At 41.1% G+C, this 13,473-nt stretch overlaps 1 protein-coding gene across 4 annotated transcripts in view; it reads right to left on the reverse strand.

Annotated features, from left to right (window-relative positions):
• Positions 1-13,473, reverse strand: part of CPED1 (cadherin like and PC-esterase domain containing 1) — a 143,537-nt gene that overhangs the window by 121,661 nt on the left and 8,403 nt on the right. For all 4 annotated transcript variants that reach the window (XM_010706395.3, XM_019612394.2, XM_019612395.2 and 1 more), the window contains exon 3: positions 8,528-8,714. In XM_010706395.3, the coding sequence (XP_010704697.1) occupies positions 8,528-8,714 (187 nt within the window). The remainder of the gene's footprint in view (positions 1-8,527; positions 8,715-13,473) is intronic.

Genomic DNA, 13,473 nt, shown 5'->3' on the forward strand with positions numbered 1-13,473 from the left:
TTTTTTTCTGATGGCCTCTAACAAGGGATGCCCCACAAATCCAGGTAATGCATATGATTACTTTGCTAGTTTTACACCTCAGCACCCCTTAATATTGAAACTATTTACTAGGACACAAAGTACTGACTACTCTTTTTTTCCCTGGCAGTAACCATTTACTGTATTTTATGTTAACAAATACATTCCCCAAGTCATCTCAGTCCTCATATTCATTTAAGAAAGAGCACTTCTGCTCTTTCCCCATCTCCAGTCTGTCCTCTAATTCTTACTACTTTTGCTGATATAGAATGTCCTGAAAAATAAGAAGTGAATGTCTGACAGTCACCAGACATGGCCTTGGGGGCCTCTAAAACTTATGGCTGTAGTTAATTCTCTAGACTAATTAGCAGCCCTAAGGACAATATTACTGGGTGCATTTATGAAGTAGCACTTCTGCGAGTTCCCACCTTGCTGCTGGCCAGATGTCAGCAATTAAGCTGTTTCTTCTGCTGATTTAGCTTCTGTTCAAAAGTGAGGAGAACCAGAGATGATACAATACATTAACTGAATAACATAAATATACACAGCAAGAGCCATGTATTTTCATCCTGTTTTTGACAGTGACTTAAATGGTTTTTATTCTTGTTTCTTCATCTCTAAGATTCATGTGGTCACATTTCTCCACTTCTGAGGCCTAATGTAAATAGAAGTGGGCAGACATAGACATTAACTTCCTGTAGAGATTTTCTTTAAACAGCAGTTTTTCCAAAAGCCACCCAATAAAGCAGAATGGAAAAGAAATGACAAACTATGATTTGGAAGGATGCTTTTTCATAGAGGCAGAATTTTCTTTCCTCTGTCCCCAATTGCTTCTACTGTCAAGCAGCACCCAGAGAGAGCCAGAAACCCGCAGCTATCATCATTCTCCATCTGCTGAGCACCTGTGCTTGCTCCTGTAGGCTTGTGCCTCCTGATATTCCCCTAGCAGCAGCTTCTCAGGCAGCAGCCATTGGGTGCAGGGAAGCAGCAGAGCACTCCATGTAGAGCTGAGAATGGAAGCATAAACAATGTCTGCTATATCAATTCATCAGTCTTCAAATCAGCATTTTACAGCAGAATATGTCATATTTGAATGTATTCAGGATGCTTTAGCAATGAGGGATTATACTCTCCTTGCTGAAATATCTAAGTAATGGTATGGGATGCCACCTTAAATGCCACACAGATCTTCAGAGCCTATCGCATGGAGAGAAGAGCCGAGATTCCCTTGGATTTGCTCACTCTGGTCTGTTGCCTCACTCATCTCTTCCTAAGCAGCTCCACCCAAGTACTGCTCCCACAGCTGCAAAAATTCAGATCATCTCAAAGTCAGCTGCTGGAACTTAAGATTACTCTACACAGCCAAGCTGTATGAATTACAGCATGCTGTTAAAATGGCAGAAAACTGAAGAGAGTTCAATGCAATCATACTGATAAAGTTAAGAAAGGGGAAATAACTTCAGATCTAATATTCTTTGCAATATATTTAAATTTAAAGATACTTACTTACAGTATATGATTTCCACTGAACAATTTCAGGCAAATGAATATGACATGAAATATCATGGTATTGATTTCAGTTGAAAAAAATATCAAGATTTATTAAGCCAGGAGGCAAGTATTGACCAAAGCTAGAATGGGTTGTTCTATGGAACAATACATCACAAATAAATAAATAAATAAAAATAAATCAAACAAACAAACAAAAAAACCAGCAACAAAAAACCTCAAAACCAAATCAATATATGTGCTGTGACAATCTTTCTAGAAGTCAGAGTAAAGTTTAAATCGTTCACCACAGTACTCTAAAAATAGGAAATAATGTAAAATCAATAGAATGGAAATGGTTTATGATTCTTTTTTAAAGTTATCCACTGCCAGTGCACAAACTTCCACCAAAGTATTAGAATTACCATTCTAATGGTAGGATAGCAGGGAGCATACGACATTACAGAGCATTCAGTTTGCCAGCTGCACAGTTGCTTTCTTCTATGGCCAAACTAACCAACTAACATTAAGGCTGTGTAGAAACTTTCCAGCTCCGAAGGCTAGCTGTAACAACAGAATTTTCCATGTAACTGCAGAATTAATTTCAAACTGTCTGGTCAGATTTGTAGTGTACAGCTGCACATGTTTTTTAGAGCCTTCAACTTTCTGAGCTTTGCATAATTGTTAGTAAAGGTGAAGAACTGAGAAAAGAAGCAAACGATTATTAAGGGAGAGTCACCATTGCCAAATGAATCAGGCATATGGAGCAAAGGGCAGAAATGCTGGCAGTTTCAAAAAGAAAGATATAAGTAGTTCATTTAATTCTTTCTTCCAGTTTATTTCTTAGATGTAATGTGAGAAAAGTATGCAATTCAAGGAAAACTTAGAAAGCTGACAGCAATTACAGAACATTATTTTTGGAAGGCAGAAATGCATTCTGGTGCCTCAAATGTCTGAAATTAACTTTTCTTAGGGAAAAACACTATGAAAATATTAGCAAGCCATCACAGAATCATCAGGACTCACAAGCCCTCTCAATCTGCTGCGGCCCCAGAGATGAGTTTCTTAGGCTGAAAGGACAAGGAAGAAGGCAGAAGACTCTGGAAGATATTTTGAAGGTTCTCTAGCATTTGCCTTTCTTTCTTAGGGAGGACCTAAGGATGTCTGAAGGATGTCTGAAGCAAGACAGTTCATCCCACTTACCTCTGACAATGCAAAACAGCTCTGTTCTGGGTTGAGGGAAGGAAAGTAAACCCTCAGGAGAAAGCCAAGATATGTGGGACTTTCTTAATCCTTCTTTTGATCCTAAATTCTATGAGGCTGTGTGACACCAGTTTCAAACTCCCCCAAGGCTATGTTAAATGCAGAACCTGTCCCAGAGTTTATGCCTGTATTGTCATATTTCAGGAAGAAGCAAGACATTAAGCATTAAGATATTCTGCCTAAATGGCAAAAAAAAAAAACCCCACAAGTGTGTCATTTATAGATGGCCTAGACAACTTGGTATCTTTATAATCAGTGGTTATCCAATCTCATTTGAACTGCCTGTATTGTTAAGGAGTTATCACAGGTGCTGCAAATAGAATCACAGAATGACCAAGGTTGGAAAAGACCTCCAAGATCATACAGTCCAACCATCCATCCATCACCAACATTTCCCACTAAACCATGTCCCTCAGTACAACATCCAAATGTTTCTTGAACACCTCCAGGGACAGTGACTCCATCATATCCCTGGGCAGCCCATTCCAGTGCCTGACCACTAATGTCCAACCTGAATCTCCCCTGGTTCAACTTGAGGCCATTCCCTCTCATCCTATCGCTAGTTTCATGGGAGAAAAGCCCAAGTCCCACCTCACCACAAGCCCCCTTCAGGTAGTTGTAGAGAGCGATGAGGTCACCCCTGGGCCTCCCCTTCTCCAGACTAAGTAATCCCAGTTCCTTTAGCCACTTCTCACAAGACTTGTGCTCCAGACTCCTCATCAGCTTTGTTGAACTTCTCTAGACACGCTCCAGGGTGTTGATGTCTTTCTTGTAGTGAGGGGCCCAAAACTGAACACAGTACTTGAGCTGCAGCCTCACCAGAGCTGAGAACAGAGAGATGATCACTCCCCTGCTCCTGCTGACAATATTATTTCTGATACAAGCCAGGATGCCATTGGCCTTCTTGGGACAGCTGGGTACACTGCTGGCTCATATTCAGCCAAACATTGACCAATACCCCCAGATCTGGTTCCTCTGCACAGTCTTCCAGTCGCTCTGCCCTAAGTCTGTAGTGTTGCCTGGGATTGTTGTGGCCAAAATGCAGGACCTGTCCCTTGGTCTTGTCGCCGTCCCATTAGCCTTGGCCCAGTGATCCAGGCTGTCCAGACCCCTCACAGGGCTTTCCTACCCCCAGGCAGATTGACACTTCCTGCCAATTTGCAAACTTACTGAGGGTGCACTCAATGCCCTCATCCAGGTCATCAATAAAGATACTGAATAGGACAGGCCCCAATTCCATCCCCTGGGAAACACCGTTCGTGACCGATCCCCATCTGGATTTGACTCCATTCACCACCACTCTCTGGGCCCAGCCATCCAGACAGTTCTTTCAGTAAAGAGTGTACCTGTCCAAGCCGCAGGCTGCCAGTTTCTCCAGAATACTGCAGGAGACAAAGGCTTTGCTGAAGTCTAGGTAGATCACATCAACAGCCTTCCCCTCATCCACCCAGCAGGTCACTCAATCATAGAAGGAGGCTTGATCCCCTGGTTGTCTTGCACATGCCATGTGATCTCCCTCAAGATGATCTGTTCCCCAGATCCTCTCTGCAAACCTTCTTGTAGATGACAGTCACACTGACAAGCCTCCAATCCTTTGGGACCTCTCTGGTTGACCAGGAACACTGATGATGGAAAGTGGCTTGGCTATCACCCCCACCAGCTTCCTCAGCACCCTCAAGTGGATCCCGTCCAGCCCCATAGACTTTTGGCAGCCCAGACGAAGTAGTAGTCTCTGTTTCCATTTTAATAATGGGAAATTTATTCTGCTCCCCATCCGAGACTTCCAGGTCATGGGGTAGAGCACCCCGAGGATAACTGGTCTGACTTTTAAAGACAAACTTAAAGAAGGCACTGAGAACCTCAGTCTTTTCCTTATCCTCAGTGGTTCACACTCACCATGTCAAAATGGATCTAGCTCAATAGTGGTTGCATACCCAAGATGACAGTCTGAGCTCTGCAAAACTTTACTATCACATTATTGCCTATTAAAACAGCAGTGCCTGCCTATCTCCATCCCAGCAGCACAGAGGCACATTAAGCCTTACAGCAAAATTGGCTCATTTAGGCCTGCCACTAAAAGAAGACTCAAAGCAGCTCAGAGGAGGCACAGCTATTATCTGCCCATGGACTTTTCCCTCCATATGGGTTTAATTGGAAAGGAATGAAGAAAGCATAGCTTCTTTCTCATTAAGCAAAGCTGTGTAAGAATTTACTGACAAAAAACTATTTTTCAGTGAAAAATTAGGTGTTTGAATAATCTGTATTTTACTACAGAAAGCATCTGTATAAATTTTTCATAAGAAAGCCATAAACTAGTCTTTTTGCCTGTAAAAACAAACAAAAATATGCTTTTTCTTTTCAGCAACTACCCTCCAGTTACCAAACCTCAAAATATTTTGGTTGTTTTGAGAGAAACAAAAAATTTCCACTGAAGAAAGATATTCCCACTGAAGAAAAATATTCCTGTAGCATTTATCCCTGGCAGTAAGGAATTCAAAACAATGCTGCAGCCCAGGTGCGTGGCATCTCTATGGCAGATCAGTGTGCAGAGCTGTCACACTGGGTTTCAAAACAGGAGCCGAACTGGTCCCAAAACTCATAATGGGCCAGCGCAAAATAGTTAGGAATGTTTTGTGGTGAATTTTTTTTCCATATATGACTTCTGCTAGACTCTTGGCTCACTGCCATTCTAAACAAAAATTCCTTTTGAAATTAAACTGAACATTCAAAGATAGATGGGTAAGACAGACCGCACTGAAAGTGCACAAAAATAAAGGCACCAGACAAGAGCTGCTACATAATACCAAATAAAAAGGAATGACATTTAACAGATTTTTTTCACAGCCTTCATGATCCTTGATTCTCAGTCCATTACCTTTATCTTTTTAATACAGGCTCCAAGGAATGCACTTTAAATCAATTATAGTGCTCCTATTAGAAAAATGTTATGACAAAACATAGCTCAAAATATCCTTCTCCAAAATGTGGTCTATAAAGCACTCTCCCATCCAGAACAGTAAAACCCATCATTTGCTGGCAAAGAAAAATAACTTCAAGCTGAACTTGTTTTGTTCTAAATAAAGATCATTGTTTTGGTATGCAGACAAGTTCTTTTACTTACTTTTGCTTTTAAAATGTGACTTTAAAGCTAAGCACTTACATAACAAATGGAAAACTTAACGGCAAGCTTCTGTTGTCATGAAATGGAATTAGTGACGTCTTACTCTTTACCTTAATCCGAAAAAAATACTTTTTTTCAATGCATCTAAATTCTGGGAGCTGCAAAGCGTTTTTTGGAAAAGAATTAAAATTGTTTTTGTCTGTTTTTTGACTACTGGAAAATCACTGCTGGAACTATCGGTACTAGACAGACTGTAAAACATAAATGTCCACAATCAAGTTCATTTCTGCAGAGGTGGTGTTTGGAGGGTAAAAACCTATACTGAAGAACCTGAACCTGATTTGATCACTGTAGCAAAATCTAGTACAGTGATTTTTTTCCAAGGCCTAACTGAACTTGGCATGCCCAGTTCTTCAGCCATTTGAAACCAAAATATTTCACACAGATGGTGAAATACAAATGGTCCCCAGAGATGCTGCCTTGTCTTTGCAGTCTGACACTAGAAAAGACTGTAAGCACACTCTGTCTTGTCACTCTAAGATGGAAAGTACACAAGGCAAGAAGTAGATGAAAGGTGACTATGAAAAGTGATTGCAGTAAAAGAGAGCAAGGCACAGACAATTTATTGGTACCCAATGCAGCCTGCCAAGAAATGTATATGTATCTCATTTTCAAGAAAGTTTCTTGGAGACAGTTGAAATTTATGGTAGAATCTTGAGCAGCCTCAAACATGCTGAATAATTATGTTTTTCATCTATTAAACTATTCAGATCAGCTAAAGCACAAAGCAAAACTGAGCTTTCTGATAGCCCCAGAAATTTACTACAGATCTGAATGATACAAATGCCACTCTCTTTGGCATGAGAAACAACCAACTACATTATTTTAGAGGTTGGACTCCATGATCCTTATGGGTCCCTTCCAACTTGTATAATTCTATGATTCTATTTTACTACTAACAGAATAGCAGCCTGTGTGTGTTTTTCAATGCCTTCCCATTCCAAAATTGACTTCCAGAATACCAAGTTGAGATCACAGTTTGACTTCGTATCTCTAAAGTGTCCAAGATCACTTAACCACAGCCAGCATATATAACTTGTGACCAAAGCTCTTCTATCAGGCACAATATAACTCCACATCACAAAACTATAGGTCTTTGTGCAAGACATGAAGCTTCTTCAGCAGCCTTTTAACAACAGATCAAATTTCCACAGGAACTAAGAAATAACTAACAGCAATTTCCTTCAGCTTCTACTACAAGTTCAAAATGAACTTGTGCGTCATGTTTTTTAACAAGCTTACTGCGTATATTACAAAACTGTTACAGAATTATAGATATATTAAGGTTGAAAAAGACCACTAAGATCATCTAGTCCAACCATTGACCCATCCCTACCAATCTTGTACCTCAGTGCCACATCTGCCCTTTTCTTGAGTACCTCGAGGGACGGTGACTGCACCACTTCCCTGGGCAGCCAGTTCCAATATGAGAATGGAAGTCGAGCTCAAAAGGCTTTTTGGAGAAGGGTTTTCTGTGAGTAAGAAAGTACCTATTCTCCAGTTGCTATCTGGAGTCATACAAGATTTAGCATCTTTCTCTATCTTTCTGTTTTCAATTTTTTAAGAGAGAAAAAATAACTGAGGAACTCAAGGAAAGGTTAAAGGATATACAGCGCTGCGGAGTACTAATCTAATTACACCAATACAGCATTTGTCTGTACAAATTACTGGGAAAATGCATTCTTTTCATTGACAAGATGGTATATTTTGGTTGGCTTTTAATCTACTTCCCTGGACTTACTTTTCAAGAGAAGATTGACTAACTGCATCACAATAACAGTTTCTATTTTAAGATTTGTTGACAAGCTTTGCTCTACCCATTTCACTTCACACCTTCAAAAAAAATAGTGTCTTCCTCATACTGACACTGTTTAGAACTGCGTGTCCGAACTGTGAACATTTTAAAAGTGAATACTTCTGGTTTTACCACACTTTCCAACAGTTTCACTACAAAATTTGCTAGAATATGCAGAAGCAGTGTAAAGCACCAATTTCACAGGACCAGGAGTAACCATGCATTTTTATAACTCTGCTTCAGGGATGAGTCGTCCTGGTGGAAACAGGAAGAAGCAGACAGCAAGAGAAACACAGCTTGATTCTCTAATTAAAGGGGTGCTGCTGCAGGAAATAAGTCACACACACAATCACAGAATGGCCAGGGTTGGAAGGGACCTCAAGGATATTTCCTCAGGAAAAATCATACCTTCATGCATGCAACTTTCGTTTAAGAGAGAAAATGAGAAAGAGGGAAATGGTGCAGATATTTGTTACATATCATAAAATCCTCTAGTGAAACACACTTAGTTATTGGTGGAGTCAGTATGAGAACTCATCAGGAACTGAAATGACCTAACCTGGCTCCCAAGACTACGATGAATCACTGTTGCATTTTTTTTTATAGAAGTAGTTTCTAATGGAAGAATCATCAAATTGTGAAAATTATCTGCGTAGCTGTAAAGGGTTAGAATTTGGCCTTAATCACACCAATAGTATATAAGCTTTACCTCTGTGGAAAAATGTTGGAACAATAGCTAACATTTAGCAATGATCTCATTAACTAAGTCAAGTTATTCTTACTGTGATAAGGGCCCTCATGTCTCAGGTCTTCCACCAATCTCCTGTTTTCAAGGACCGTGACTGAATATCCATGCTTTGCCAGGATGCGTTGATAGAGCTGATGCTCAGTTTTGCTGTGGGCAGGAGGTGCGTACAGAATTGCTCTTCTCGTACGGCTTCCAAAGTACTGGAGAACAGTGTCTTCAATCTACAGCAAACAAAGCAAAGACAGTGGTTCTAAGACAGCATCTTTCAGGAGCATAATACATAGCTGTTGTTTTACACAAAAATACAGTAGCAAATTACAGTGACAATCTGGGAAGTATTTCTGGTATAATAAGGGACTTCTGCCTTACATAAGGCATAAAAAAAGGATGCTCCTTGTGGGAGATAGGTCACTAATATATATAGTAGTCTAGTTATTCTTTTGCAGTAAAAACACCATTAAGAGATGAGATTTTCTTTTGTGAAAAGTATTTGTCTTTGGGATTGAAACATGCCAACATTTAAGAGATTTAATTCAGGATGTTGTTAGCTCTTGACAAGTTCATGAATTTTAACCAAGAAGTAGTCAAAAGTATCTCCTCCAAAAACAAAGTTATTCCATGAATTCTAATTTTAGTAAGCTTATCTCTGAACGTAGGAAATGTTACACAAACAAGGCACCACCATTTTTGCACAGAAGACCACACTGAAAAAAGAGACAGATGTTTTAATATAAACAAAAGCATTCGAAAAGTGTCCTGTTGTTTATGTGCCTGAGATGTAGTGTTAAAGTCACTCAGCAGTATGTTCACCAGCTAGCAGGGACGTCTAACTGGCAGCCCACAGGCTGCACGCAGCCCGGCCCAGCTCACACTGCAGCTGTCTCGGGCCCAATGCCATCATGGCAGCACCTCTACCCCTTAGGCCAGAAATACAACTGTCACTCAGCACCGAATGAACATCAGTGTGCTGCTAACCCCACCTGAGCTGAAATCAGGGAACAGCACACAGTGCAGCACTAACTCAAATTATGGCAAATAAGTTTATGGATTTGATACATTGGCTAAGCACAGTCCTCTGAACAGCAAAAAATATGCAGCTGTGCTTTCCATTTTGATAAGGGAATTTGAAGACAGTTTTCAAGACTGCAATAAAAAAATCATCAATTTTTTATTTATTTGCAAGTCCATTTTCATTGAACATAATTATTCATGAATATTCAAATTGAATGTACAGAGTTGCAATTAAAAAATTGATCATATCTCTTTACCAAAGTTTCATAAGCCTACTCTTACCAGAGAGAAATTTCACACAATCTTTATTCATGTCAGTGCTTTTTGGCAGTACATACATTTGTGAACAATTATTTTCAAGGATGCAGTACAGGAAGGTTTTGCACTTAGGTCAAGGTAATCCCAGACATGTATACAAACTGAGAGAAAAAGTCCTTGAGAATAGCCCTGCTGAGAAGGACTTAGGGGTCCTGGTTGATGAAAAACTTAACATGAGCCAGCACTGTAGGCTTGCAGTCCAGAATGACATCCTGGATTCCATCAGAAGAGAGTGGCCAGCAGGGCAAGGGAATTGACTGTTCCACTCTACTCTGCCCTTGTGAGGCTGCAGCTGGAGTACGGAGTCTGGGGCTCCCAACGATGTAATGATGTGATGCTTTAGAAGAGGGTGCAGAGGAAGGTTGTGTTAAAGAGTTGGAGCACCTCTTCTATGAAATTAGGCAAAAGGAACTGGGCTTGTTCATCCTGGAAAAGATAGTGCTGCAGGGAGACCTCATTGGGATGTTTGAATATTTAAAGGGAGTTTATAATCGTGAGGGAAATCAACTTTTTTTAAAAGGGTAGTAAAAGATAGTGATAGGACAAGGGGGAAGGGTTTAAAATTACAGGAGGGGAGATTTAGATTTGATTTCAGAAGGAAATTTTTTACTGAGATAGTGGTAAGATGCAGGGACAGGTTACCTAGAGAGGTTGAGGATGTTCCATCTCTGGAGTTGTTTAAGGCCAGGTTGGATGGGACCCTGGGCAATCTAGTACTTAATGTAGTGGTTGGCAACTCTGCCTGTGGCAGAAGGGTTGGAATTTAAAGATCCTTGAGATCCCTTCCAACCCAAGCCATTCTATGATTCCATGAAGAGTAAAATTTTATCAGAAATCTCTAATGAACACCTTAAGAGCTCACTAAAAGCTGCAACTACTGCCACAGAACCAGCCTGATGCAGTACTTTCACAAAAACAGTCACATATCCCACTAGTTTTATAATTTAATTGATCTCTCTTTTATATACTTTAATAAAAACATTAAAAACTGAAATATGTGTTGTTACTTATATACATTAACTATATAATATATTTTATGAGGGCTGCTTGGAAAGTAATGCACCTGTTCTACAATGTTGGCTCACAACATCAGAGATAGATGTTGATGGTATGGCATAGAGGATGAACCTTCCTACCATTACATGTTGTTGCCATGTGACAGATGACAGCAGAGGGGCAATCTGACACAATGGTGCCTGACATGGAAGAGCATATGAAGCAAAGGTATGTCACTGAATTCTTCCATGTGGAAAAAATGGTACCCATTGACATTCATCAATGCTTGCTGAACCTTCATGGAGACCAAACAGTGGATGTACACACAGTGAGGGGTGTGTGGTGCATTTCAGCAGTGACAACGGAAACAGTGGGTCCTCTCCGCTGGTGATGATTTTTATGAGTATAGCATGATGCCTCCTGTTCATTGCTGGTGAAAATGCATAACAAATGGTGGTAACAACGTTGAAAAAGCATGTTTGAGCATTTGCTCTATTAAATATTGTTATTGTGTTCTCTGTATCAATTATAGTTTTCATTGAAATAATTAGGAGGCATTATTTTGGAGCAATCTTTGTACATGCAGCCCAAGACAATTCCTCTTCACCCAGTGTGGCCCAGGCAAGCCAAAAGGTTGGACACCCACGAGCTACAGGATGCAGTTTTAAGTTATGCCTGGCTTCAGTTAAAGCTTCTCCATGGCAGAGAGAGCTACAAACTATTTTAGAGTCCTGAGCCTTAATGCCTCTAATCTGTTTGTGTTCCAGAGCCGACATCCACTGTGGAAAAGATTGGTGTAATTGATTAGAGGATCCTGAAATACAGCTAGATACAATGCTATCTAAGTCTTGTACATAATAATTGCTAAATGTGCAACCCCAAACTACTCAGTCATTGAGATACTCAAATAAATGATGATCACATGCTAATCAGAGGAAGCACAAATAGCACATGCTGAAGTCACAGGAATTATGTTACGTAACCCTGTCAAATGTCCTCTCCTGTCCTTGCAGTATTTTTAAAATGTGTTAGTCCTGCACCTAGCACGGTGCAGTTTCCCCACCTTGACATGCTCCACTTCTTTCTCATGTACTCCTTCACCCATTATTCCTCTCCTTTTCTCTCCTTTCTGTCCCTCGGGTAACTCCAGAAGCTGCTGGCAGCAGTTCCCCTCCACTTCCTCCTCTCTCCCTCCCTGTTCCTAAACCCAGCCCTTGTCCCTGCCTCCCCACCCCACCCGGCACCACTCCCCCGTTGCCTTCTCCACAGCATTACTGCTGCATAACATCACATGCTGTGTGACCAGATGTTTCCCACTTTCCATTTCACTTGCAACATGGAAGAAAATCAATGAAGAAAGACACCTCCAGCTTAATTTTGCAAACAAATTCACTTTTCCATCCCACGTTTGCTGCAATGGCCAGCACTGCAGGGTGAACTAAGGACACACGTAGAGCACTAAGGAGATGCAAACCAAGACACATTTGTGTCTGGCTTCTGGCTTGCGTTTGCAGCTTGCCCCACTGACATCCCTCCCCATGCAGCTGAGACTGTCTGCTTTCTGGAATGAATCCCATCTCAGGCTTTATTGTACTCTATGTGCATCCCCCTTCACTCTCTGTTAGCACATTTTTTTTCATGCAGCTAATAAAAGCTGCTATGAAAACATATCTGCTTAAAACAAATGGTAATAGCTTTTACTGTGAGCACCCCATGACAATTTTATTCTCCCCCGCAAGCAACAGTCCCCAGGCTCTGTGCCAGCATGGCTGCTGCCTCGCAGACCACACCTGTGGTGCCAGGCCTCCGTGCTGTGTGACGCTGTATGAGCAGCTCCTCCCCCTCTCACTGAAATGTTTTCTTTCCTCTTGTTTAGCAGATGCAAATCCTTCCTTAGTGTTCCTCTGCTTTCCAGCACTGAAGACCCCCTCTCTGCTTTCCCAACCATGAGGCTGGGGGAGGACAAATGATGCATGGAGGCCCTGTGAGCCCATGGCAGCCTCGTTGTGTCACTCTCACTTGTCCTACGGGAAGGGACAGGCCAGTCAGAGCCTCAGGCCATGGGTGTCTGAATCTGCCTGACACAGGCCTGGGAGGAGGGGGAAGGCCTAGCTGGGGACAAGCCCTCCTATGCCTCAGACATTGGCCAAGAGTTTCACCACTTCTAGCTGCCGGCTCTCCAAAAGAGATGATGGGATCTTTGGGATACTGAGACAACTTGGAGCCCTAAAGTTAAAATCATCACCTGATGCCTAACCTACCACTGCTAAACAAAATGAAGTAGCTCTCTGCCTTTTACGGTGCTTGCTTGAGATCCATGCATAGCGTTGCCAAATTTATTTCCTCTGCCCTCTCCTTTGCTTTCAGAGCTATTTGCAGTCCAGGTTAAAAGATTCACTGTGTTCTTTCTATTTTTTTCCCAAGATAGTGCAGTGTAGGGAAGGTTTTCTTTGTTTTTCAGCTCCTCATTGGAGACACAGAATTTAAAACATTTTGGCCAACTTCACGCTTGTAGCAGATGATTTCGTATTTTTTTCCAAAGCTGTACATAAACTATCTTACACCGCTAGCCATGCTGATCTAGTTACATTTCCAATACTATAGCAACAACAGTCATGTTTCTGCACCTAAGGAGACTGCTGGTTTTTATAAGAT

This window comes from Meleagris gallopavo, chromosome 1, assembly GCF_000146605.3.
Source record: "Meleagris gallopavo isolate NT-WF06-2002-E0010 breed Aviagen turkey brand Nicholas breeding stock chromosome 1, Turkey_5.1, whole genome shotgun sequence".
Taxonomy (NCBI): Eukaryota; Metazoa; Chordata; class Aves; order Galliformes; family Phasianidae; genus Meleagris; species Meleagris gallopavo.